The sequence below is a fragment of the Engystomops pustulosus genome, chromosome 5 (assembly GCF_040894005.1).
Source record: "Engystomops pustulosus chromosome 5, aEngPut4.maternal, whole genome shotgun sequence".
Classification (NCBI taxonomy): domain Eukaryota; kingdom Metazoa; phylum Chordata; class Amphibia; order Anura; family Leptodactylidae; genus Engystomops; species Engystomops pustulosus.
In genome coordinates, this window is record NC_092415.1 from 110,274,469 (window position 1) to 110,299,062 (window position 24,594).

A 24,594-nucleotide genomic window follows, 5' to 3' on the forward strand; every position below is an offset into this window, starting at 1 on the left:
ATCTCTTAGCAATTGCAGTAAAGGCTTGAGAGCTTTTCTGAGGAATAACGTACGTCGAGCAAGATCTGGCAAGATCAGTAGAGGCGAGTCCCCATGTTGCAGTCCACCAGAGTCCCTGGCATGTTGTAAGATTCGTTCTTTATCCTTATAAAAATGAATACGGCAGATGACATCTCGTACACGTTTAGGATCTGAGGACCGCGGGCCAAGAGTACGGTGGATCCTATCTATTTCGATCTTTTTGTTAGGAGGCATTTGTAGCAAATTGCCAAAGAATTTTTGGGCCCAATTCTCCAGCTGTGATGGCAGGATCTCTTCCGAGAGGCCCCTTATTCTCAAATTATTTCGTCTATGACGATTTTCTATATCATCAAGATGGTCCATGATATCTGCAATTTGAGACGAATGTTGTGCAATAACCTCTTTATGAGAATGAATAACGTCACGCAGACCTTCCTGATGTTCCTCCAATTCTAGGACCCTGTGCCCCACGTGCTTAATCTCCGATTTAATATCCTCCATATCCTTCTTATGTGAGGCCTCCATCTTTCCTAGGAGAGTCTGTAGATCTTCTCTGGTAGGGAGCGCCATTATGTGCGACTTCCAGTCCCACTCATCATGCGTGGACCGTGGTGGTGTGGATGTCTCCTGCCATAGTCCCATGCCGCCAGCAGCAAGGGAGTTGAGCGGGGGAACGGGGCTATGAGCTGAAGCCCAGCAAGGAGAAGCCCCCAATGAGGCAGACTGAGCCCCAGGGCTTGATTGAGAGAGCCCATGCTGGTTCTTTTGAGAGGTGCTGATATGGGCACCTGTTATCCCTCCTGCAACAGTTGGAGAAGGGGGGGTTGCATTTACTTGCTGGGGACTGTAATGTCCAGGGGAGCTCCCTGGTGACCTGTCAGGCCTCCTCTCTTCTGGCGGAGCCGCCATGTCGGCCCACGTGGCATGTTCACGGTGAGCTGGGGCCTCCACCATCACGTCCCGATCCCCTGCGCCTACCTCGGCCGGGGCAGACTGCGCTGCCTCCCTCTGTGCGCCCTTCTCCTTTCCTCCTTCCCTCGACACTGTAGCTGTTGCGGCTGCTGGTTGTGACAGCTTCCTGCTCTCCTGCGGAGCTGGGGCAGTAGCGCTGGAGTGTTCTGTGCCGGCGGCCATCTTGGCTGCTGCGTGCTTGCTGGTGACAGAGCCGACCGGCTCAAAGAATGTGGCCACGCTCCCACTTTCCTTTCGGGATCGAGATCTCCCGGCGCTCCTGCCTCCCCTGCCCACCATCATGTCACCGGTCAGCGTCTTTGAATGCCTGCTGCTCTATTTCTGCGGGTCTCGGAGCGGAGCACTGCAGTTGAGCGTCCTATCCCGCCATTAGCTAGCCACGCCCCCTTGAGGATATCCCCTTTCTCTGCATTACTGGTCTGGGTGTAAAAAGAATATTAGAGCAATCTGTATTCTATTCCTTCAGCTATATTCCACATTGGAAATGTACTTTTAGTGAACTCCAGCGGACGTGTAAGTAAATGTGCCCCTTTAACTTTTTGGTCTTAGAAGAACAGCCCCAATTTCAAAAAAATTTCTATGTGAAAAATGTAAATAAATGTAGGAAAAAACAGAATGCAAAGATCTGCAAATATCATAGACCCATATTGTATTTACAATAGATCATAGAGCACATATGAACTGTTAAAAGTGAAACAATAAGTGAAGCAAGATTATGGGGGGGATTTACTAATTGTGCCGCAAGGACGACTGTCAGCATCAGAGATGAGTCTCTGCAAAGCACAGCCCGATCTATTAAAGTGGTGCATGGCTGTTAGTGATTACTGGGCAGATGGAATTAATCAGTCGAGCGCCAGAAAAATGCCGACAGTAATGAAGTGTGCGCGAAAATCTTCCATGGACTGCGCCTTCATTTTCCTCTCAAACCACGCATAAATGTGGAGGATAATGTGGAAACATTAGGCCACGCCCACTTGCGGGAAAAAAAAATGGAAGTGTCGAGATAGTCGGAAACATTTGTTCTTTCTGGCACAAATTATCCGCAACAGTTCTGCGCCAAAAAAACATTAAAGTACCAGCATCTTTTTGGCGCTCATGCAATAATACATGTGCAAACAATTTCAGATAGATATTTCTAAACCTAAAATTGTTAGGAATTTGAATATCCCTCATCAGGCCACAGTTTATGATGGTTGTGATTGATGGGCCCTCAGGCAGCACTGCATTAGAAAGACATGATTCTATTCTGGATGTCACTGTATGCACAGGAACACTTTCAAAAACAGGACCATGGACAGGAACATTTAAAAAAAATACATTGGATCAGTGTATCATGCCATGTGAGACATATAATTTTTTTTTAGCATACAAGGCATGAATAAGTCAAAATTTCTGGCGCAAAGTATTCTTGCAGCAGAAATATGATGCAAGGACTTCCCGTCTGACAGGCAAACTTAAGTGACAGCATTGTACCACCGCCGAGGTTTGGGATAGGACCAACATACCGACCTATCTGTATGTAGCCTAAGGAAGAATTTTCAGCCACTGCAAGGTCTGACCAGGCCATCTGCCTCATGGTGGCTACGGCAGTCATTCCACCACTGATATGAACTTTGATTGTATACCTCCAATTGATGAATATCTGTTATTTTCTTGTGATGGACAATAGCCAATGAAAGATCTTGTCTGCTAAGTATTCCTAGGCCCTTGAACATATTAAAATGGCAATGTGCTACATATGCTGCCATATATACTTGTAATGTCCATAGATTTTGGGGTTGAGTAAGCTGAAAGGGGCCTTAACCCCTTGCCGCTGAAGCCACTTTTCACCTTCCTGACACGGCCCTATTTTTCAAATCTGACATGCACCAATTCATATGGAGATTACTTGGGAACGCTTTAACATACCCCGCTGATTTTTGAGATTGTTTTTTTTGACACATTGTAATTAATGTTAGTTGAAAAATTTGAGTGATAACTAGAGATGAGCGAGCACTAAAATGCTCGGGTACTCGTTATTCGAGACAAACTTTTCCCGATGCTCGAGTGCTCGTCTCGAATAACGAGCCCCATTGAAGTCAATGGGAGACTCGAGCATTTTTCAAGGGGACCAAGGCTCTGCACAGGAAGCTTGGCCAAACACCTGGAAACCTCAGAAAAGGATGGAAACACCACGGAAATGGACAGGAAACAGCAGGGGCAGCATGCATGGATGCCTCTGAGGCTGCTTAAACGCACCATTATGCCAAAATTATGGGCAACAGCATGGCCATGACAGAGTGACAGAATGAAGCTAGATAGCATCTAAAACATCCAATAATTGACCCTGACACTATAGGGGACGGCATGCAGAGGCAGCGGCAGCAGCGGCAGGCTAGAGAGTGGCATGGCGACATACCCTAAATGGACTCAGGCTTCAAACCAATGGGTATCCACAGAAGATAAAATGTGGCGCTACAGATGGGTGCGCTTGTAACCCAGAATTTTTTTTTTTTTTTTTTTTTTTTCCCAACACACGGTTTGTGTGATTCATCTACAGCATCGGCTCAATTCCCATCCGGCTGTATTATTATTGGTCTGATGAAGGGTCACCCCGAAACGCGTAACCAATGTTTGAAATCCAATTTTAATCGTTCGTAATAAATAGTAATTAGCTTTTACACCAAACCGTGTGTTGGAAAAAAAAAAAAAAAATTTCTGGGTTACAAGCGCACCCATCTGTAGCGCCACATTTTCTCTTCTGTGGATACTCCTTTGCTTACGGTTCCATTGGATACCGGTTCTTGTGTGCGCATGGGAAGCTGCTGAGGTAACCCCAAGAAGGACTCATCACCAAGGGCAACTAAGACCCTCACATTTATATCTGCAATTGGTCAAGTGGCCACCAGGTGAGCACCTCCTATTACTTACCTGAAAAACAAACCTCCCAAACGTTATCACACGAGGCGCCGTCCTCTTTGGTTGTCTTTTTTTGTTTTCTTTCTCTCAAACCAATGGGTGGCAGAGAGGAACCAAAGGAGGTGAGCAAGAAGCGCTCAAATAATATCGGTACATGATAAAAGTTTGCCAGTATATTTTGTGGATTACACAGCAGGGTGGCGACAAAGTTAACATGGAAGCCATGAAAACAATCCAAAATTCTGCCTGACACAGCTCGTTTGATAAGGGGACCATGTATGGAGGCAGTGAACTAGTAGTAGATTAAAGGTGCTGCAGTTAAAACTATGTTAGTTGGATCTTGGGATGGAGCTGGCGCTCCGCTGCCAGGCGAGCTTTCGCCAATCCAAGCCCCTGTCTCTAGGCTACTCCCCAAACAGCACTTCTAAGAACCTTTTGTATAAGATCAAGTGTAGTAGCGTTCTTATAAGTTTAGGATATGGCGGGTGAGGGGAATGTAAACAGATGCGCAAGAAGCGCTGAAATAATATCGGTAAATGATAAAAGTTTGCCAGTATATTTTGTGGATTACACAGCAGGGTGGCGACAAAGTTAACAAGTTTGTTGTGGAAGCCATGAAAACAACCCAAAATTCTGCCTGACACAGCTTGTTTGATAAGGGGACCATGTATGCCTACAGTTCATGCCAGTCGCTGCACTGGCTGCCAGTCTCCTTTCGAATACAGTTTAAAATAATAACCCTCATCCATAAAGCTCTGTATAATGCTGCACCCCCCTACCTCTCCTCTCTTATCTCAGTCTATCGCCCAACCCGTGCTCTTAGATCCGCCAGTGATCTTAGATTAACCTCTACCCTAGTGCGGACCTCCCACTCGCATCTCCAAGACTTCTCTAGAGCTGCACCAATTCTATGGAATGCTCTGTCCCGGACTATCAGACTAATACCTAACCTCCAAAGTTTCAAACGTGCTCTTAAAACCCATTTCTTTAGGCAAGCCTATAACACTCATTAACTGCATGAAGTTTTAACTCTTCTACTAACCCGTCCTGTGTCGTCCTCCCATCTGTTATCCAGCAACCAACAGGCACCAGACTTCTCTGCAGTCCCATTCACCCTGGACCTGGTATATAAGATGACGGCTGAGTGGTTCAAGCGACAGCAATTCCATTTATTATATTTTGTTCTATTCCCTAAGAAGAATGGCTTGACCATTAAATATTCTTTTACCTCGTGTTACCCCATCATCTTCATAAACCGTAAGCTCTGGCGAGCAGGGACCTCACTCCTGTTGTTCCATACAAATGTTGTGCTCTGTTACATTACATTTGTATTTGTTTCCTATGATTTGTAAAGCGCTACGGAATATGATGGCGCTATATAAATAAAGATTATTATTATTATTATGGAGGCAGTGAACTAGTAGTAGATTAAAGGTGCTGCAGTTAAAACTATGTTAGTTGGATCTTGGGATGGAGCTGGCGCTCCGCTTCCAGGCGAGCTTTCGCCAATCCAAGCCCCTGTCTCTAGGCTACTCCCCAAACAGCACTTCTAAGAACCTTTTGTATAAGATCAAGTGTAGTAGCGTTCTTATAAGTTTGGGATATGGCGGGTGAGGGGAATGTAAACAGATGCGCAAGAAGCGCTGAAATAATATCGGTAAATGATAAAAGTTTGCCAGTATATTTTGTGGATTACACAGCAGGGTGGCGACAAAGTTAACAAGTTTGATGTGGAATGCCCTGTAATAGCTCTTGGGCGGTGTGCCTTTTATCGCCTAGGCTCAGCAGTTTGAGCACCGCCTGCTGTCGCTTAGCGAAGGCAATGCTGCTGTGCCTAGAGCTACCGACTGATGGCGCCATGCCCAAGGATGGTAATTCGGAGGAGGAGGAGGTGGAGGAGGGGTGGGAGGAGGAGGAGGTATAGTAGGCCTTTGAGACCTGGACCGAGGTAGGCCCCGCAATCCTCTGCGTCGGCAGTATATGACCAGCCCCATGGTCAGACTCGGTCCCAGCCTCCACCAAGTGTAGTAGCGTTCTTATAAGTTTGGGATATGGCGGGTGAGGGGAATGTAAACAGATGCGCAAGAAGCGCTGAAATAATATCCGTAAATGGTAAAAGTTTGCCAGTATATTTTGTGGATTACACAGCAGGGTGGCGACAAAGTTAACAACTTTGATGTGGAATCCATGAAAACAACCCAAATTTCTGCCTGACACACCTCGTTTGATAAGGGGACGATGTATGGAGGCAGCTATATGGACGACTTTTGGAGGTAGCAATGGAGACAACGTGTGGAGGCTGCTATGGAGACAATTTAATTTGGATAGTGCCTGTATGTGGCAGTCCAAAAAAGTTTTCAAACCAGAGGAGCAGGTAGGTGGCCCTCCAGAAAAATGAAATAGATTGAGTGCCTGTATGTGGCAGTCCAAAAAAGTTTTCAAACCAGAGGAGCAGGTAGGTGGCCCTCCAGAAAAATTGAATAGATTGAGTGCCTGTATGTGGCAGTCTCAAAAATTGTTTAAAACAGAGGACCGGGTAGGTGGCCCTCCAGAAAAATTAAATGCATAAAGTACTATAGCTAGAGCCAGTGGGCCCTGTCAAAAAATAGCCAGTTTCCTCTGCTTTAGTGTACAAAGAGGAGGAGAAGGAGGAAAATGAGGAGGAGGAGTGCATAAATTATTCAGGTTGAGCTTCCTTCACCTGGTGGAGATTGGAAATTATGAGAAATCCAGGCTTTATTCATCTTAATAAGCGTCAGCCTGTCAGCGCTGTCAGTCGACAGGCGTGTACGCTTATCGGTGATGATGCCACCAGCTGCACTGAAAACCCGCTCGGACAACACGCTAGCGGCAGGGCAGGCAAGAACCTCCAAGGCGTACAGCGCCAGTTCGTGCCACATGTCCAGCTTTGAAACCCAGTAGTTGTAGGGAGCTGTGTGATCATTTAGGACGATGGTATGGTCAGCTACGTACTCCCTCACCATCTTTCTGTAAAGATCAGCCCTACTCTGCCGAGACTGGGGACAGGTGACAGTGTCTTGCTGGGGTGACATAAAGCTGGCAAAAGCCTTGTAAAGCGTACCCTTGCCAGTGCTGGACAAGCTGCCTGCTCGCCTACTCTCCCTCGCTACTTGTCCCGCAGAACTACGCACTCTGCCGCTAGCGCTGTCAGAAGGGAAATACTGTTTCAGCTTGTGCACCAGGGCCTGCTGGTATTCATGCATTCTCACACTCCTTTCCTCTCCAGGGATGAGAGTGGAAAGATTTTGCTTGTACCATGGGTCCAGGAGAGTGAATACCCAGTAATCGGTGCTGGAATAAATTCTTTGAACGCGAGGGTCACGGGATAGGCAGCCTAGCATGAAATCTGCCATATGCGCCAGAGTACCAACGCGCAAGAATTCACTCCCCTCACTGGCCTGACAGTACATTTCCTCCTCCTCCAACTCCTCCAACTCCTCTTCTTCTGCCCATACACGCTGAACAGTGAAGGACTGAACAATGGTCCCCTCTTGTGTCTCGCCAACATTCTCCTCCTCTTCCTCCTCATCCTCCTCCGCCTCCACCTCCTCCGATATGCGCTGAGAAACAGACCTAAGGGTGCTTTGGCTATCAACAAGGGAATCTTCTTCCCCCGTCTCTTGTGACGAGCGCAAAGCTTCCGACTTCATGCTGATCAGAGAGTTTTTCAACAGGCCAAGCAGCGGGATGGTGAGGCTGATGATGGCGGCATCGCCACTGACCATCTGTGTTGACTCCTTGAAGTTACTCAGCACCTGACAGATATCAGACATCCACGCGGCGCTGCGCTGCCGTGAGAGTGGCAGCATCTGTGCTGGACTTCCTGAAATGCGCACAGATGCGGCGCACCTTCGTGAGCAAATCAGACAGATTGGGGTATGTCTTGAGGAAACGCTGAACTATCAGATTTAACACATGGGCCAGGCATGGCACATGTGTCAGTCTGCCGAGTTGCAGAGCCGCCACCAGGTCACGGCCGTTGTCACACACAACCATGCCTGGCTTCAGGTTCAGCGGTGCCAGCCACAGATCAGTCTGCGCCGTGATGCCCTGTAATAGTTCTTGGGCGGTTTGCCTTTTATCGCCTAGGCTCAGCAGTTTGAGCACCGCCTGCTGTCGCTTAGCGACGGCACTGCTGCTGTGCCTAGAGCTAGCGACTGATGGCGCCATGCCCACGGATGGTAGTTCGGAGGAGGAGGTGGAGGAGGGGTGGGAGGAGGAGGAGGCATAGTAGGCCTGAAAGACCTGGACCGAGGTAGGCCCCGCAATCCTCGGCGTCGGCAGTATATGACCAGCCGCAGGGTCAGACTCGGTCCCAGCCTCCATTAAGTTAACCCAATGTGCCGTCAGCGATATATAGTGGCCCTGCCCGGCAGCACTCTTCCACGTGTTCGTGGTCAGGTGTACCTTGTCAGAAACGGCGTTGGTCAGGGCACGGATGATGTTGTCTGACACGTCCTGGTGCAGGGCTGGGACGGCACATCGGGAAAAGTAGTGGCGGCTGGGGACCGAATACCGAGGGGCGGCCGCCGCCATGAGGTTGCGAAAGGCCTCGGTCTCTACTAGCCTATAGGGCAGCATCTCCAGGCTAAGCAATCTGGAGATGTGGACATTAAGGGCTTGGGCGTGCGGGTGGGTTGCACTATATTTCCGTTTCCGCTCCAGCGTCTGGGGTATGGAGAGCTGAACGCTGGTGGATGCTGTGGAGGATCGTGGAGGCGACGATGGGGTTTTTGTGCCAGGGTCCTGGGCAGGGGGCTGACTATCAGCTGACACAGGGGAAGGAGCAGTGGTGTGCACGGCCGGAGGTGAACGGGCTTGGTGCCACTGAGTGGGGTGTTTAGCATTCATATGCCTGCGCATACTGGTGGTAGTTAAGCTAGTAGTGGTGGAACCCCTGCTGATCCTGGTTTGGCAAAGGTTGCACACCACAGTCCGTCGGTCATCCGGTGTTTCCTTAAAGAACCTCCAGACTTCTGAAAATCTAGCCCTCGCCGCAGGAGCCCTCGCCACGGGAGCTTCACTACGTGACACATTTGGCGCTGATGCACCTGCTCTGGCCCTGCCTCTCCATCTGGCCCCACCACTGCCTCTTCCAACCTGTTCTGGTTGAGGACTCTCCTCCGTCTCAGAAGCACTGTGTTCACCCGGCCTCTCAACCCAGCTTGGGTCTGTCACCTCATCATCCTCCGATCCCTCAGTCTGCTCCCCCCCCGGACTTCCTGCCCTGACAACAACTTCACCACTGTCTGACAACCGTGTCTCCTCATCGTCGGACACCTCTTTACACACTTCTTCCACTACGTCAAGAAGGTCATCATCACCCACAGACTGCGACTGGTGGAAAACCTGGGCATCGGAAAATTGCTCAACAGCAACCGGACAAGTGGTTTGTGACTGTGGGAAGGGTCCAGAAAACAGTTCCTCAGAGTATGCCGGTTCAAATGCCAAATTTTCCTGGGAGGGGGCAGACTGGGGGGGAGGAGGCTGAGGTGCAGGAGCTGGAGGAGTGCCGATTTCGGTGACATGGGTGGACTGCGTGGAAGACTGACTGGTGGACAAATTGCTCGAAGCATTGTCGGCAATCCACGACATCAACTGTTCGCACTGTTCTGGCCTCAACAGTGCTCTACCACGAGTCCCAGTAACTTCAGACATGAACCTAGGGAGTGTAGCTCTGCGGCGTTCCCCTGCTCCCTCATCAGCAGGTGGTGTCTCACCCCGCCCAGGACCACGGCCTCTGACCCCTGCAGTAGTAGGACGCCCACGTCCCCGCCCTCGTCCTCTACCCCTAGCCCTCGGGTTAAACATTTTGAAAATGAAAGTTATAACTTTCTTTTTTTTTTTACTTTTTTTTGTGTTTTTTTGTGTTTTTTAGTTTTTAAAACCAAACGATGCTATCCTATTGCTATGGCTATTTTCTAGCCAAGTATGAAAGCACACTGCTATGCCAGATGAGATGACGCTGAGTTACGAAAAAATAAACGTAAAATAAAAAGTAAATGGCAGACTGTGCCTAATTGAAATCAAACCCCTAATAAATTTTCCCACTTCGGTCTTTGCGATGGATATGTGCGTCACTAAGCGCTAAACACAACGGTCGCAAGTCTCACTACAAATTCCTCACAATATGGTAGTAGATGCACTGCAGCAAGGACAGTCACCAGCAGATCAACCATAAATAAAATATATAACGCTATTGTAGGCCTAAGTAAGCCGTTTGGATTCTCCTATGGCTATTTTCTAGCCAAGTATGAAAGCACACTGCTATGCCAGATGAGATGACGCTGAGTTACGAAAAAATAAACGTAAAATAAAAAGTAAATGGCAGACTGTGCCTAATTGAAATCAAACCCCTAATAAATTTTCCCACTTCGGTCTTTGCGATGGATATGTGCGTCACTAAGCACTAAACACAACGGTCGCAAGTCTCACTACAAATTCCTCACAATATGGTAGTAGATGCACTGCAGCAAGGACAGCCACCAGCAGATCAACCAGAAATAAAATATGAGAAAGGAAATTCTGTGGATCCAGCACTCGTGGTTCGTTGATTAAAAAGGCATATACTTTATTGGTTTACAAAAGTATAAAAATCAAGTATTTTCTTAACGGAAAAAATCATGGAATGCACAGAAAGTGCTATGTGCATATCATAGTGCCTGTTAAAAAGTGCTTGGTAGCAGACCTACGCGTTTCGGGCGTAACCTTGTCTGTTGCCCTTATTCATGGTCTGTCTGCTTTGAGATGAAGCGTACTTCTTATGCTAAAGTGTCAGGTGCAATTGTATTAGCGCTAATGAAGACATGCGCATAGGTAGTGAAGTGGAGAGGGCGTATGTTGTAGGGAGGAGGGTATGTTAGGTTAGAAAAAGTAACCAGATGTAATAAATTTCATGATTTAGTAGAAGTACATAGTATCTGATCTATTGTTAAGACCTTGTGGATATCGCGTGTCTAATTTAAGAATCCAATGTATTTCTCTATTCCTTAATTTGTATGTTCTGTCTCCCCCCCGTGATGGGGCCGTGACCTTTTCTATTGCTGTAATGCGTAGATATGAAATATCTCCTGCATGCATATGAATAAAATGTTTGGATAGACACAATATGTTTCTGAGACCAGCATCTTCTTTTATGTTAGTAGCATCTCGTATGTGTTCTGCTATTCTTATTTTTAATGGACGTATGGTGCTGCCTACATACTGTACGTTACATTGAATACACGTGGCTAAATATACAACATATTTAGAGTTACAGTTAATGATGGTATGAATGTTATGGATTTTTTGATTTTGACATGATGAAAAATGTTTGGTGGGGGCCATATATTTACATAGGTTGCATCTATTTCCTCCTCATGGGTATGAACCTTTTGTAGTTAACCATGTTGGTGATTGATGTGGTTTATTAGTGTATACTGATGGTGATGTAATACCACCTATGGTGTTTGGTTTACGTGCCACGAAACGGCAGCCTTTGTCAAGTATAGCATTTGATTTATCATCAGTTGTAAGGACCGGTAAATATTTTTTAATTATTTTTATGATGTCATGATAGTCTTTACTAAATGGTGTAGAAAAGACTAGCTGATCTGAATCATCATTTTTCGTTTTTATTTTTTGTTGGTGTATTAGTGTTTGTCGATCCATTTTGTTCACTTTGTTTGCTGCTATGTCCAGTAATTGTTTATGGTATCCTCTACTTGTAAGTCTGTCTCTTATGTTTTTTTCTTCTTGTTTGTATAGATGTTCGTTGCTGCAACTACGTTTTGCCCTTATGAGTTCCCCAAGTGGCAAATTGTGTATAACATGATTGGGATGGTTACTTTCCGCATGTAATATGGAATTGCCACTAATGGGTTTTCTATATAAGGACGTATTAATTGAGTTAGTGGCACTACATCCTTGTAGGAGGATGTCCAAAAATGGTACCTCACTATTTTCTGCATTGTGTGTAAATGCCAAATTGAAGTTGTTGGTATTAATGTAACGGATAAAAGACCCGGACTTTTATCCAGTCATGTCCCGTACCATAGAGATGGACAATTTCCAACATCTAGTGGAGAGAGATTTGAAAACACTATCTCTAACTCGAAAAAATGCCAAATATAATTTAACAAAAGGAGAACATAGGGCACTCAAAGACCTACAACAGAATAAAAATATAATTATTAAAAATGCAGATAAGGGAGGGGCAGTGGTAATTATGGACAGCATACTATATGAAATGGAAATAAATAAGATGTTGTCGGATCAATCAGTATATAAAAGAATAACTAAAGATCCCACTGGTGACATTGTGAATACACTTCGAGACATAATCAGGTGGGGAGTGTCTTTGGGTGTACTAAGTCAGAAGGAATCTGATTTTTTGATTCCCAAACACCCAAAGATACCTATTATTCATGCCACCCCAAAAATACATAAGAACACTTTCCCCCCTCCACTTCGCCCCATAATCTCAGGGGTAGGTTCCATTACAGAACGCATTAGTTCATGGGTAGACAGACTACTCCAGCCAATCGTTAAGAAAACACCAGGCTTCCTTCAATACTCAAAAACAGTCTTACAGACCATGTCTAACATGGGGTGGTCAGAGCATTACACTTGGCTTACATGTGACATTGCTGCCCTCTATACATGCATACCTCATAATAGGGCACTGTCAGCATTGCAATATGCTATCAAAAAATATACAGACTATACACAGAATTTGAGTGACTATATCATTACAGTAACAGAATTTTTATTAACCAATAACTATTTTTCGTTTAACAATACCTTCTATTTCCAAACACAAGGTTGCCCTATGGGCTCATGTTTCTCACCGTCTCTTGCCAACATATATGTCTCCATATGGGAGGAGAGCTTCATGTACAGTGCGGACAATCCCTTCCAAGCTCAAATTCTATGGTACGGAAGATACATAGATGATATGTTAATTATATGGCAGGGGTCCGCACTGTGCATGGAGTCTTTTATCCGTTACATTAATACCAACAACTTCAATTTGGCATTTACACACAATGCAGAAAATAGTGAGGTACCATTTTTGGACATCCTCCTACAAGGATGTAGTGCCACTAACTCAATTAATACGTCCTTATATAGAAAACCCATTAGTGGCAATTCCATATTACATGCGGAAAGTAACCATCCCAATCATGTTATACACAATTTGCCACTTGGGGAACTCATAAGGGCAAAACGTAGTTGCAGCAACGAACATCTATACAAACAAGAAGAAAAAAACATAAGAGACAGACTTACAAGTAGAGGATACCATAAACAATTACTGGACATAGCAGCAAACAAAGTGAACAAAATGGATCGACAAACACTAATACACCAACAAAAAATAAAAACGAAAAATGATGATTCAGATCAGCTAGTCTTTTCTACACCATTTAGTAATGACTATCATGACATCATAAAAATAATTAAAAAATATTTACCGGTCCATACAACTGATGATAAATCATATGCTATACTTGACAAAGGCTGCCGTTTCGTGGCACGTAAACCAAACACCATAGGTGGTATTACATCACCATCAGTATACACTAATAAACCACATCAATCACCAACATGGTTAACTACAAAAGGTTCATACCCATGTGGAGGAAATAGATGCAACCTATGTAAATATATGGCCCCCACCAAACATTTTTGATCAAAATCAAAAAATCCATAACATTCATACCATCATTAACTGTAACTCTAAATATGTTGTATATTTAGCCACGTGTATTCAATGTAACGTACAGTATGTAGGCAGCACCATACGTCCATTAAAAATAAGAATAGCAGAACACATACGAGATGCTACTAACATAAAAGAAGATGCTGGTCTCAGAAACATATCGTGTCTATCCAAACATTTTATTCATATGCATGCAGGAGATATTTCATATCTACGCATTACAGCAATAGAAAAGGTCACGGCCCCATCACGGGGGGGAGACAGAACATACAAATTAAGGAATAGAGAAATACATTGGATTCTTAAATTAGACACGCGATATCCACAAGGTCTTAACAATAGATCAGATACTATGTACTTCTACTAAATCATGAAATTTATTACATCTGGTTACTTTTTCTAACCTAACATACCCTCCTCCCTACAACATACGCCCTCTCCACTTCACTACCTATGCGCATGTCTTCATTAGCGCTAATACAATTGCACCTGACACTTTAGCATAAGAAGTACGCTTCATCTCAAAGCAGACAGACCATGAATAAGGGCAACAGACAAGGTTACGCCCGAAACGCGTAGGTCTGCTACCATGCACTTTTTAACAGGCACTATGATATGCACATAGCACTTTCTGTGCATTCCATGATTTTTTCCATTAAGAAAATACTTGATTTTTATACTTTTGTAAACCAATAAAGTATATTCCTTTTTAATCAACGAACCACAAGTGCTGGATCCACAGAATTTCCTTTCTCTAGTTCTACACCTGGAGCGGCACAGGCATACTGCTGTCCAAGGACCCGGGCACCGTTCACACGGCTCAAGTGGAAACCGCATATAGGACTGCCTTATATAAGAATATCGGCTGATAAGGTGAGCTGCAAGCTTTTATCTTTTTCAACATCTATACATTTTTCCATGTCTAGAAATAAAATATATAACGCTATTGTAGGCCTAAGTAAGCCTTTGGATTCTCCTATGGCTATTTTCTAGCCAAGTATGAAAGCACACTGCTATGCCAGATGAGATGACGCTGAGTTACGAAAAAATAAACGTAAAATAAAAAGTAAATGGCAGACTGTGCCTAATTGAAATCAAACCCCTAATAAATTTTCCCACTTTGGTGTTTGAGGTGGATATGTGTGTCACTAAGAGCTAAACACAACGGTAGCAAGTCCCCCTGCAAATTCCTCACAATATGGTAGTAGATGCACTGCAGCAAGGACAGCCACCAGCAGATCAACCAGAAATAAAATATATAACGCTATTGTAGGCCTAAGTAAGCCGTTTGGATTCTCCTATGGCTATTTTCTAGCCAAGTATGAAAGCACACTGCTATGCCAGATGAGATGACGCTGAGTTATGAAAAAATAAACGTAAAATAAAAAGTAAATGGCAGACTGTGCCTAATTGAAATCAAACCCCTAATAAATTTTCCCACTTTGGTGTTTGAGGTGGATATGTGTGTCACTAAGAGCTAAACACAACGGTAGCAAGTCCCCCTGCAAATTCCTCACAATATGGTACTAGCTGCAAATAAAAAAAAAAAAATGTATAACGTTATTGTAGCCCTAAGAAGGGCTGTTGGGTTCTTGTAGAATCACTCCTGCCTAACACTATTCTAATAGAACAGCCTAACGCTTTCCCTGACCAGCAGCAGCTCTCTCCCTAGCGGCATCCAGACACAGAATGATCCGAGCAGCGCAGGCAGGGGCTAGTCTATTCCAGGGTTACCTGATCTGGCCAGCCAACCACTGCTATCGACGTCTAAGGGTACCACGTCATGCTGGGTGGAGTGCAGAGTCTCCTGGCTTGTGATTGGCTCTGTTTCTGGCCGCCAAAATGCAAAACGGCGGGAGCTGCCATTTTCTCGAGCGGGCAAAGTATTCGTCCGAGCAATGAGCAGTTTCGAGTACGCTAATGCTCGAACGAGCATCAAGCTCGGACGAGTATGTTCGCTCATTTCTAGTGATAACTTTTGCGTTTGTTATGAAAAAACATGGAAATTTAATGAAAATTTAGAAAAAATTATATTTTCAAACTTTGGAAATTTCTTTGGACATAAAGTCTTATTTATGTTAGCATGATTTTTTAAGCATCTTCTACTCTTTTAGGAAGCTAGGAGGCTTATACAGTAACTATACAAGTGATTTTTCAGATTTTTGTGAAAATCGACAGGACTAGTTAAATTTGATGTGACTATAAGAGGCGTACATGAGAGAAAACCCCCTTTAATGACCCCATTTTAGAAACTGTACCTATAAGTTTATTTATAGGTAAATTTTTTTTTTTTTTTCAAAATATCTACACATCCTCAGTGGATAAAATACCAAACACTGTTGTACTGGCACACAGCAGGGCATAGAAATGAAGGAGCACAACCAAGTTATTTGCAGAGTAGATTTAGCTGGAATACCTTTATGTTAACATGATACATTTGGAGAGCCCCTGAAGTACCATTACAGTGAAACCTCCCCCCATATGACCCCATTTTGGAAACTACACCCTTCAGAGATTTTATCAAAAATTCACTTTTCCCCAATTTTTTGGCATCCACAAGGGGCAAAAGAAGAAATTGTTCCACAGAAATTGTTCAACTATTTCTCCTGAACACAGAAATACCCCACATGTGGATATAAACTTCTGTAAGGACACTTTGAAGGCAATTCGGACCAACATAGTTTTCAGTGGCCATGATGCATTTAGAGAGCCCCTGAAGTACCATTACAGTGAAAATCCCCCAAAAGGACTCAATTTTGGAAACCACACCCTACAGAGATTTGATCAAGGTGTATAATGAGTATTTGGACCCCACGGGTGTTCCAAATTTGGGCTGAAACATGAAAAAATTTATATTTTTCCATCAAAAATTCACTTTTCCCTCAATTTGCTGGAATCCACAAGGGACAAGCGGAGAAATCGCTCCACAGAAATTGTTCAACAATTTCTCCTGAACACGGAAATACCCCACATGTGGATATAAACTTCTGTAGGGACATGCAGCAGGATGTGGAAGGGAACAAGTAGTGTGTGGTTGGGTTTATGGTGGTGGAATGTTCCAAGGCAGATGGGTATAAGGAGGTGGTAACCAGGGTAAATAAATTATAACTGTAATGCAGCTGAATGATAGATTCTAAAGCATTCTTTCATGCAGAGGCCAGGTTTTTCAGGACAGGTGTCACATTGATAAATTGTGTTCTTTCTTTTCCCCATTTTGTGCATCTTTTTTGTGTCCTTCCTCGTCCTCCAGTTTGGGGTACCTCGCCAGGGAAATGTTGCCCTGGTACAATACGGGGGACATCAGAAGTACTGGGTCCTTCTTGATGACCAAATAAGAGGGCCTTGATCAACGCCTCTTGAGAGCAAAGAAATGATACAGCATGACCTGCACATTGGTATAGCACATAGGAATTATACAGTGCCATCTGTACAATGTGCACAGCCAGCTTTTTGTACCATATCTTTGTTTTCCGTAGAGTACTTTACGGCAGGATGCAGTCTGGCTTGGGGGCAGTGGTAGTGGTACCTTGTACAGGGGTGGCGGTGCTGGTGTCTCTATGAATTGTGGTCAAAATAAGGACATCCCTTTTGTCCTTATTCTTGACCAACAGCATGTTCTCACGGCAGAGAGCCCTCATGTCCCCTTTTCTTAGTGGTTGACTTATCAAGGTCTTATGGAGGCCTCTCTGGTTTTTGCTTACACTGCCGCACGCTACCGTACCCCTGTATATAAGAGTCCTAGATTACAAGCATAGCCTTTCTTGAGGACAGACTATTTGCTATAGAAAGGCCTTTTCACTTTGAGCTCTTCAGTAGAGATACTTTTGTGGTAATACTGAATTGTGTACAGTAATTAGTTGAAATAGATATTAACAGGAGATTATTTGATTTTGTAAATAATGTTTACTTATTTTCAGTTCCCCAACCATGGCTGGTGGGATTTTCTCTGTAAACAAGAAGTATTTTGCATATCTGGGATCTTATGATGCTGGAATGTCAGAATGGGGAGGAGAAAACATAGAATTTTCATTTAGAGTAAGTAATGATTTTCATATTTTTTTTAAATGCCTAACACAAAAGGTAGCAGGTGATACCAGGTGAATTATTTATTTTATTTTTTCATTTAGAAAAATAATTTTCCTGTGCAACTGCCCTCTTGGATCCGCACAATATGTATAATGCTGCTTCAATAAGATGCTGCCCCAAAAAGACAACTATTCTAGTTGCTCATGGCAACCAATATGAGCTCAGCTTTACAGCCTGGTGTGGGAAAATGAAGGCTGAGCTCTGATTGCTTGCAAAAAGTAACTAGAACAGTTTTGCAACTAGAACACGTCTTATAAATCTCCTGCAAAGTTTTTTGTTTAGTAACCACTTCCTGCTCCGTGCTCTTGTACTCTATGGAGTTGTGAAAGGGCTCTGTAGTTCTATCAATTATTATGCCGTATAACGGTTAATATCACTACCTTCCTTGTACTTTTTACAATATTCTATATCTTCTGTTTCTAGGCTCTGTGTTGTACTCTATAATTTACCACACTCAAGGTTAATATTAAAAATATTTATTAACACACTAAAAGTATGCAATGTTAAAACACAGTAACCACAAAACCCTACATGCATGCAAACACACACCCACACACATATAATAATCCTTATACATAACTATCCCTACAATTACAGAGAATGGAGGGGAACAGGGAAAGCCTCTGCTTTGTCCCTTCCCCCCAAATGGTGTATAATTTTGGATTTAGGTACCAGGACATCACTTTCCCACAGTCACCGTAACCCAGTATACTCTGCCCACAGACAACATCATCTGCTTCTTGTCTTTTCCTCTCTGAATCACAGTCTCTTTGGTTGACATTTTCTGTGTTGCCAGCCTTCTTCTGTAGCCAATCTCAGTTGTCATCCTGAGAAATCTAGGACTACTTTAATATTTCCCACAGGCAGGTTTGAGAGAAAGGCCATTTACTTTTGCTTGAGCACATGATCTGGTGTTATGGTCATGGAGAGTCATTATCCAATCTGTCACACGGGCAGCAACTTTTCATCAGAGGTGTTAAACGAAGAACAATGCAAAACCTTGATTGAAGTGGTATCAATGGACAGAAAACCTGGATCTTTACCAAGGCAAAACAGCAGACTAGAATGGGAGGTGATGTCTTAGAACCTAAGGTTAAATTGTGGGGAGGGGCATTGCCATATCATAATAACCATAATAGTGGTACTAGTAATATTTTTGTATTTATATTAAAGAAATGGTACGGTTCTGTGGTCATCAGAAATAAACATTTACCTTCAATTTTCTTTAAACATTTAGTATTTGCTTGCCATAAATGATATATTAAGTATAAACAAATGTATTAAAAGAGCAAAAAATTGCCCATCATGTATCTATTTTTTGTAATGTTTTTGCTTTGTTACAGATATGGCAGTGTGGTGGAACTATTGAGGTTCACCCATGTTCCCATGTAGGACACGTCTATCCAAGACTACCTCCATATACTCGTAGTAAAGCGGTGGTTAATAGTGTGCGGGCTGCTGAAGTTTGGATGGACGAATACAAAGAATTTTACTACCATCGCAATCCAAATGCTCTCTTGGTAAGATTCTGAATATTGAAGATGTGGTTTATGAACAGAAAACATAATAGTTAATAGTTGTAACATATAAATAACAATTGACATTACTTTGAATCATAAACTTTCATATCAGTAAAAATGTAAAAAAATGTTTTATTACATATAGTTTAACAGTTTTTTTTTACCTTTTTGTTCATATTGTTAGCATTCTGCTGTTCCCCATATACTGAGGAATTCCATTATCAGAGGCCATATCTATGGTCATAGAATGTAAATCTCTTGCTGTGACTCTTTCAGAGTTATACCAGGGGCAGGATAAGAAGACCTTGCCTTGACAACAATGCATGTATCAAAAATGAATGTTATGTCTGTAAGTAGTGTTCCACTTAGGACTGTATGAATAAGAACAGTTTGAATTGATTTGAAAAGATGCAACTGTCATGTTGACCTGCATGGACAAAGGCCAATAATGGCACATTCCAAAACTGGAATTTGGTCCCTGACATAGCCTGTCCGATAATAGTTATAGCATTACAATTGAAAAAGGTTGTTTTGTGTTTGTTATTTTATTTTTCTTTAGCTAGGTACAAAAATGTTTGTAGCCAATGTGCTTCTGAAGACTATGACCCACATTTATCAAAAACAGGGCAAGCTAGGAGAAGTAGGGCTAAGTACTACTAGTACTAATCCTTCAATCTGTATAGGTTGCATATGACAACACCTTTAACCCCATGTTGGGTGCATGTAGAGGGCTCACAGGCTGAGCCCTCTCCATAGCCGGTAAGTCTTTGCTGCATATCGCGGGTGTTATCCCATCGTTTGCCTCAGCTTTGGACGTCATGGGGGAGTGGCGATCCATTGCTGTGACAGCCTCGGGTCTTACAAAGAGCCCAGGCTGTCTCGTTTTAATTGCAATTGCATATTATAATAAATGAGGAGAAAAATCCCCATATACTGCCATACTGTAGTATGGCAGTATACGGTAGGATCAATCAGACAACCTAGGGCAGTGATGGGGAACCTTTTAGAGACCGAGTGCCCAAACTACAACCAAGTCCCACTTATTTATCGCAAAGCGCCAACACAGAAATTTAATTTGTGATTTATACTTCCTTCTCTGTCACAGCTTTCATTGATACTGGCACCCTGAGGACACCAATAAATCTGAAAATAGAAGAAATTTGGACGATCATTGTAGCTTCCCTCCAGGGTTCCATAAACAGGAAGAATTATCAGGGCCGGAACAGGAGCTACAATGATAATCCAGATCTGTCCGCACCTTCCCACTCCTCCAGTAGTCCCAGGTAGCACTGTCATTTTAAAATAGATTTGTGCAGAGCAAGTCCTGGTCTATCTGGGACTGCAGGAAGAAACCTGGAGTCCTCTCTGGTGATGGCCTGAGTGCCCACAGAAAGGGCTCTGCGTGACACCTCTTGCACCAGTGCCAGAGGTTAGCCACCACTGACCTAGGGTTAAAGTAGCCTAGGGGGTCTGAAAAATAGTAAAAATTAAAAAAAAGTTTAAAAAATTATAATAAAAAAACCTAAAATTCAAATTACCCCCTTTCCCTAAAAGTCATATAATTATAAATAAACAGTAAAATTAATAAACACAATGGGGGTCATTTACTAAGGGCCCGATTCGCGTTTTCCTGAAGTGTTACCCAAATATTTCCGATTTGCGCTGATTTCCCCTATATTGCCCCGGCGATTTTGGCGCACGCGATCGGATTGTGTCGCATCGGCGCCGGCATGCATGCGACGGTAATCGGGCGGCGTGGCCGAGCGAAAACCCAACGGATTCAGAAAAACCGCCGCATTTAAAAAAAGAAATGTGTCGCTTGGGACGCACTTACCTTCACTCAGCCCAAGCCGGTGAACTCCAGCGCGTTTAGATGCTCTTCAGCGCAGCAGTGCCACCTGGTGGACGGCGGAGGAACTACCTTGATGAATCCCGGCCGGACCCGAATCCAGCGCAGAGAACGCGCTGCTGGAAAGCGAACGGACCGGGTAAGTAAATCTGCCCCAATATCCCTCTGACTTTTGCACAACACAACTGATGGTCCCAATCCCATTTATAAGGCAAGAAATCCCACTTATTATCTCTGACAGGGCACACCAGTGATGTGAAAACTAGATATTGGCGAATTTATTAAAATTTGTTTCGTCCCGATTCGCCGAATTTTTCAAATAAATTCGATTCGAACCGAATCGAATCAAAACAAATCATGTTAAAAAACAGGCATTTCCTGGTTTGGTCTTCTAACAATGCTGTGTTTTAGTATGACACGCAGATGACAGCCGCAGCTGTAAGAATCGCTTCACTCTTCACTTCCATGTGCACTTACATAGGCCAGCTTCCCCAAATAAGCGAAGCGGGAACTCAGCCTGACAAGGTAACGTCTGTGCCAGCTCGAAAGGACTGAGCTGAGGGCCAAGATCCCACTATAACATCAAAGAGTGCACAATGATATAGTGTGAAGGTGGCATCAGAAGCAGCAAAAGCGGCAGAGTGGCACAATGATATAGTGTGTTGGTGGCATCAAAAGCAGCAGCAGGAGCCCGCAGAGTGGCACAATGATATAGTGTGAAGGTGGCATCAGTAGCAGAAGCATCAGGAGGAGCCTACAGAGTGGCACAATGATATAGTGTGTTGGTGGCATCAGAAGCTGCAGGAGCCCGCAGAGTGGTACAATCATATAGTGTGCTGGTGGCATCAGTATCAGCAGCAGCAGGAGCCCGCAGAGTGGCACAATGATATAGTGTGAAGGTGGCATCAGTAGCAGCAGCAGGAGGAGCCCACAGAGTGGCACAATGATATAGTGTGTTGGAGGCATCAGAAGCAGCAAGAGCGGCAGAGTGGCACAATGATATATTGTGTTGGTGGCATCAGAAGCAGCAGCAGGAGCCCGCAGAGTGGCACAATGATATAGTGTGAAGGTGGCATCAGTAGCAGCAGCAGGAGGAGCCCACAGAGTGGCACAATGATATAGTCTGAAGGTGGCATCAGAAGCAACAGGAGCCTGCAGAGTGGCACAATGATATAGTGTGTTGGTGGCATCAAAAGCAGCAGCAGCAGGAGCCCCCAGAGTGGCACAACGATATAGTGTGAAGGTGGCATCAGTAGCAGCAGCAGGAGGAGCCCACAGACTGGCTCAATGATATAGCAGAAGCCTGCAGAGTGGCACAATTATATAGTGTGAAGGTGGCAACAGAAGCAGCAAGAGCAGCAGAGTGGCACAATGATATAGTGTGTTGGTGGCATCAGAAGCAGCAAGAGCCCGCAGATTGGCACAATCATATAGTGTGAAGGTGGCATCAGAAGCAGCAGCAGCAGGAGCCTGCAGAGTGGCACAATGATATAGTGTGAAGGCGGCATCAGAAGCAGCAGCAGGAGCCCGCAGAGTGGCACAATGATATAGTGTGTTGGTGGCATTAAAAGCAGCAGCAGCAGGAGCCTGCAGACTGGCACAATGATATAGTGTGAAGGTGGCATCAGAAGCAGCAGGAGGAGCCCACAGAGTGGCACAATGATATAGTGTGTTGGTGGCATCAGAAGCAGCAGGAGCCCGCAGAGTGGCACAATCATATAGTGTGAAGGTGGCATCAGAAGCAGCAGGAGCACGCAGAGTGGCACAATGATATAGTGTGAAGGCGGTATCAGAAGCAGCAGCAGCAGGAGTCCGCAGAGTGGCACAATGATATAGTGTGAAGGTGACATCAGAAGCAGTAGGAGCCTGCATAGTGTGGAGGTGGCGGTAAATTCCAGCCCCTGGTAAAGATGGTAGGAGGCAGATGGTGCAACTTGCAGCAGATGTGTGGCATCAGGCAGTTGGCAGCATCAGAATAGTAGATGAGTCAGGTAGTTAGAACCCCGACTCATTTCTCAACGTTTGGGGGAGACGTCATGGCTGATCTAGTCTGATGCATTAGGCATTGGTGAGTTGAAATCCTGGCCGATCCAAGCCTGATTCATCCTGACAAAGGTCAGTCTCTCCACATTACGGATGGACAAGCGGGTTCTCCTGGAGGTAACGATGGCCCCCCCTGCACTGAACACCCTCTCTGATGCCACACTTCTGGCCGGGCAGGACAGCTTCTCTACTGTAAATTCCGCAAGTTGCGGCCACGCATCAAGTTTGGCTGCCCAGTAGTCCATGGGATCCTCTACCTCAGGTGGTAAAGTGCTGTCCAAGTAGGCCACCCCCTGCTAGTGCAAGGTCTGCTTCATGTCCTGCTGCTGCTGCTGGTGGCGGCTACCCTCCTTGCTAGGCGGGTGAAGGAAATTGCTCATTAAGGAATCCAAACTTGAACGACTGTTGATGGAACTGCTACTGCTCCTACACCCCCAGCTCCCCACAGCAGCCGTGGTAGTAGTATGTGAGCAATGACTGCCAGGAATCCCCCGGTCAGACCTGACAGAGGATGGACAATGGCGCACATAGGCAGCAACCAACTGTGTGCTCAGTAATTCTCTGTAGTATGCCAGTTGTTCCTTCCTCTCAGCAGCAGGAAAAAAGTCACCCATTTTGGACCGGTAGCGAGGGTCCAAGAGGGTGGAGAGCCAAAAGTCATCCCTATGCCGGATGTTGACTATTTGGCCGTCACTAGTTAGGCAAAGCAGCATGCTGCGGCCATCTGCGCAAGTGACTCTGAGGGACTCCCGGTCTCCATATCCACAGTATACTGCCATGGTGCTTCTGGGTCATCTGCATCGTCTTCTACCTCCTCCGGATGCTCTTGCTCCTCCTCTCCTGAGTAGAAAAACCACAAATTGCACCAGACTCTGCTTGTGCTCCAATGTCCTCCTCCTCCTCCAGTTCAGCCCCCACCGGACTCATGTGGCCATGAGATATAGTCTCCACTTCTCCAGTGCCCTGACCAGACAGATTTTGCCACTAGGTGCTGCTGCTGTTGCTGCGCCTGCAGGATGGACCGCATCTGACACCCGTTTCTCCCAGGCCATTGGATGGTGACGCTGCATGTGTTGGCGCAGGGCCGTGGTGCCAAGGTTAGCTCCCTGGCCACGCTTCACTTTCTGCACGCAAAGACGACATATACCCACGCTCGGCTCTGGTGTCTTTACAAAACACTGCCACACCGCTGAGGTGGTGATTTTACCACCAACACTCTGCACTGAGCAACTACTACTGCCGCTGCCTTGCTGAGCCCCTGTGCCACTGCTTATTTGGGCCTGTGAATCGGGACTTGTGCCCCGCGGACGTTTGGCTCCCATCTTTGCACTGCTGCCACCCTGCTGACTCACAGCCACAGTAGCGACTTGCTGCCTGCTCCGCAAGCTAACACTCTCTTCGCCCGACGATGATGAATCCCCTGCTACACCCGGCTCCCAAGTGCAATTGGCTACATCATCGTCAAGTTGCGTTTTCCGGTC

At 44.9% G+C, this 24,594-nt stretch overlaps 1 protein-coding gene across 1 annotated transcript in view; it reads left to right on the forward strand.

Annotated features, from left to right (window-relative positions):
- LOC140133149 (polypeptide N-acetylgalactosaminyltransferase 12-like) overlaps positions 1 to 24,594 on the forward strand; it is a 116,337-nt gene that overhangs the window by 56,883 nt on the left and 34,860 nt on the right. Inside the window, exons 5-6 of the mRNA XM_072152907.1 lie at positions 17,533 to 17,650; positions 19,045 to 19,221. Of these exons, the coding sequence (XP_072009008.1) occupies positions 17,533 to 17,650; positions 19,045 to 19,221 (295 nt within the window). The remainder of the gene's footprint in view (positions 1 to 17,532; positions 17,651 to 19,044; positions 19,222 to 24,594) is intronic.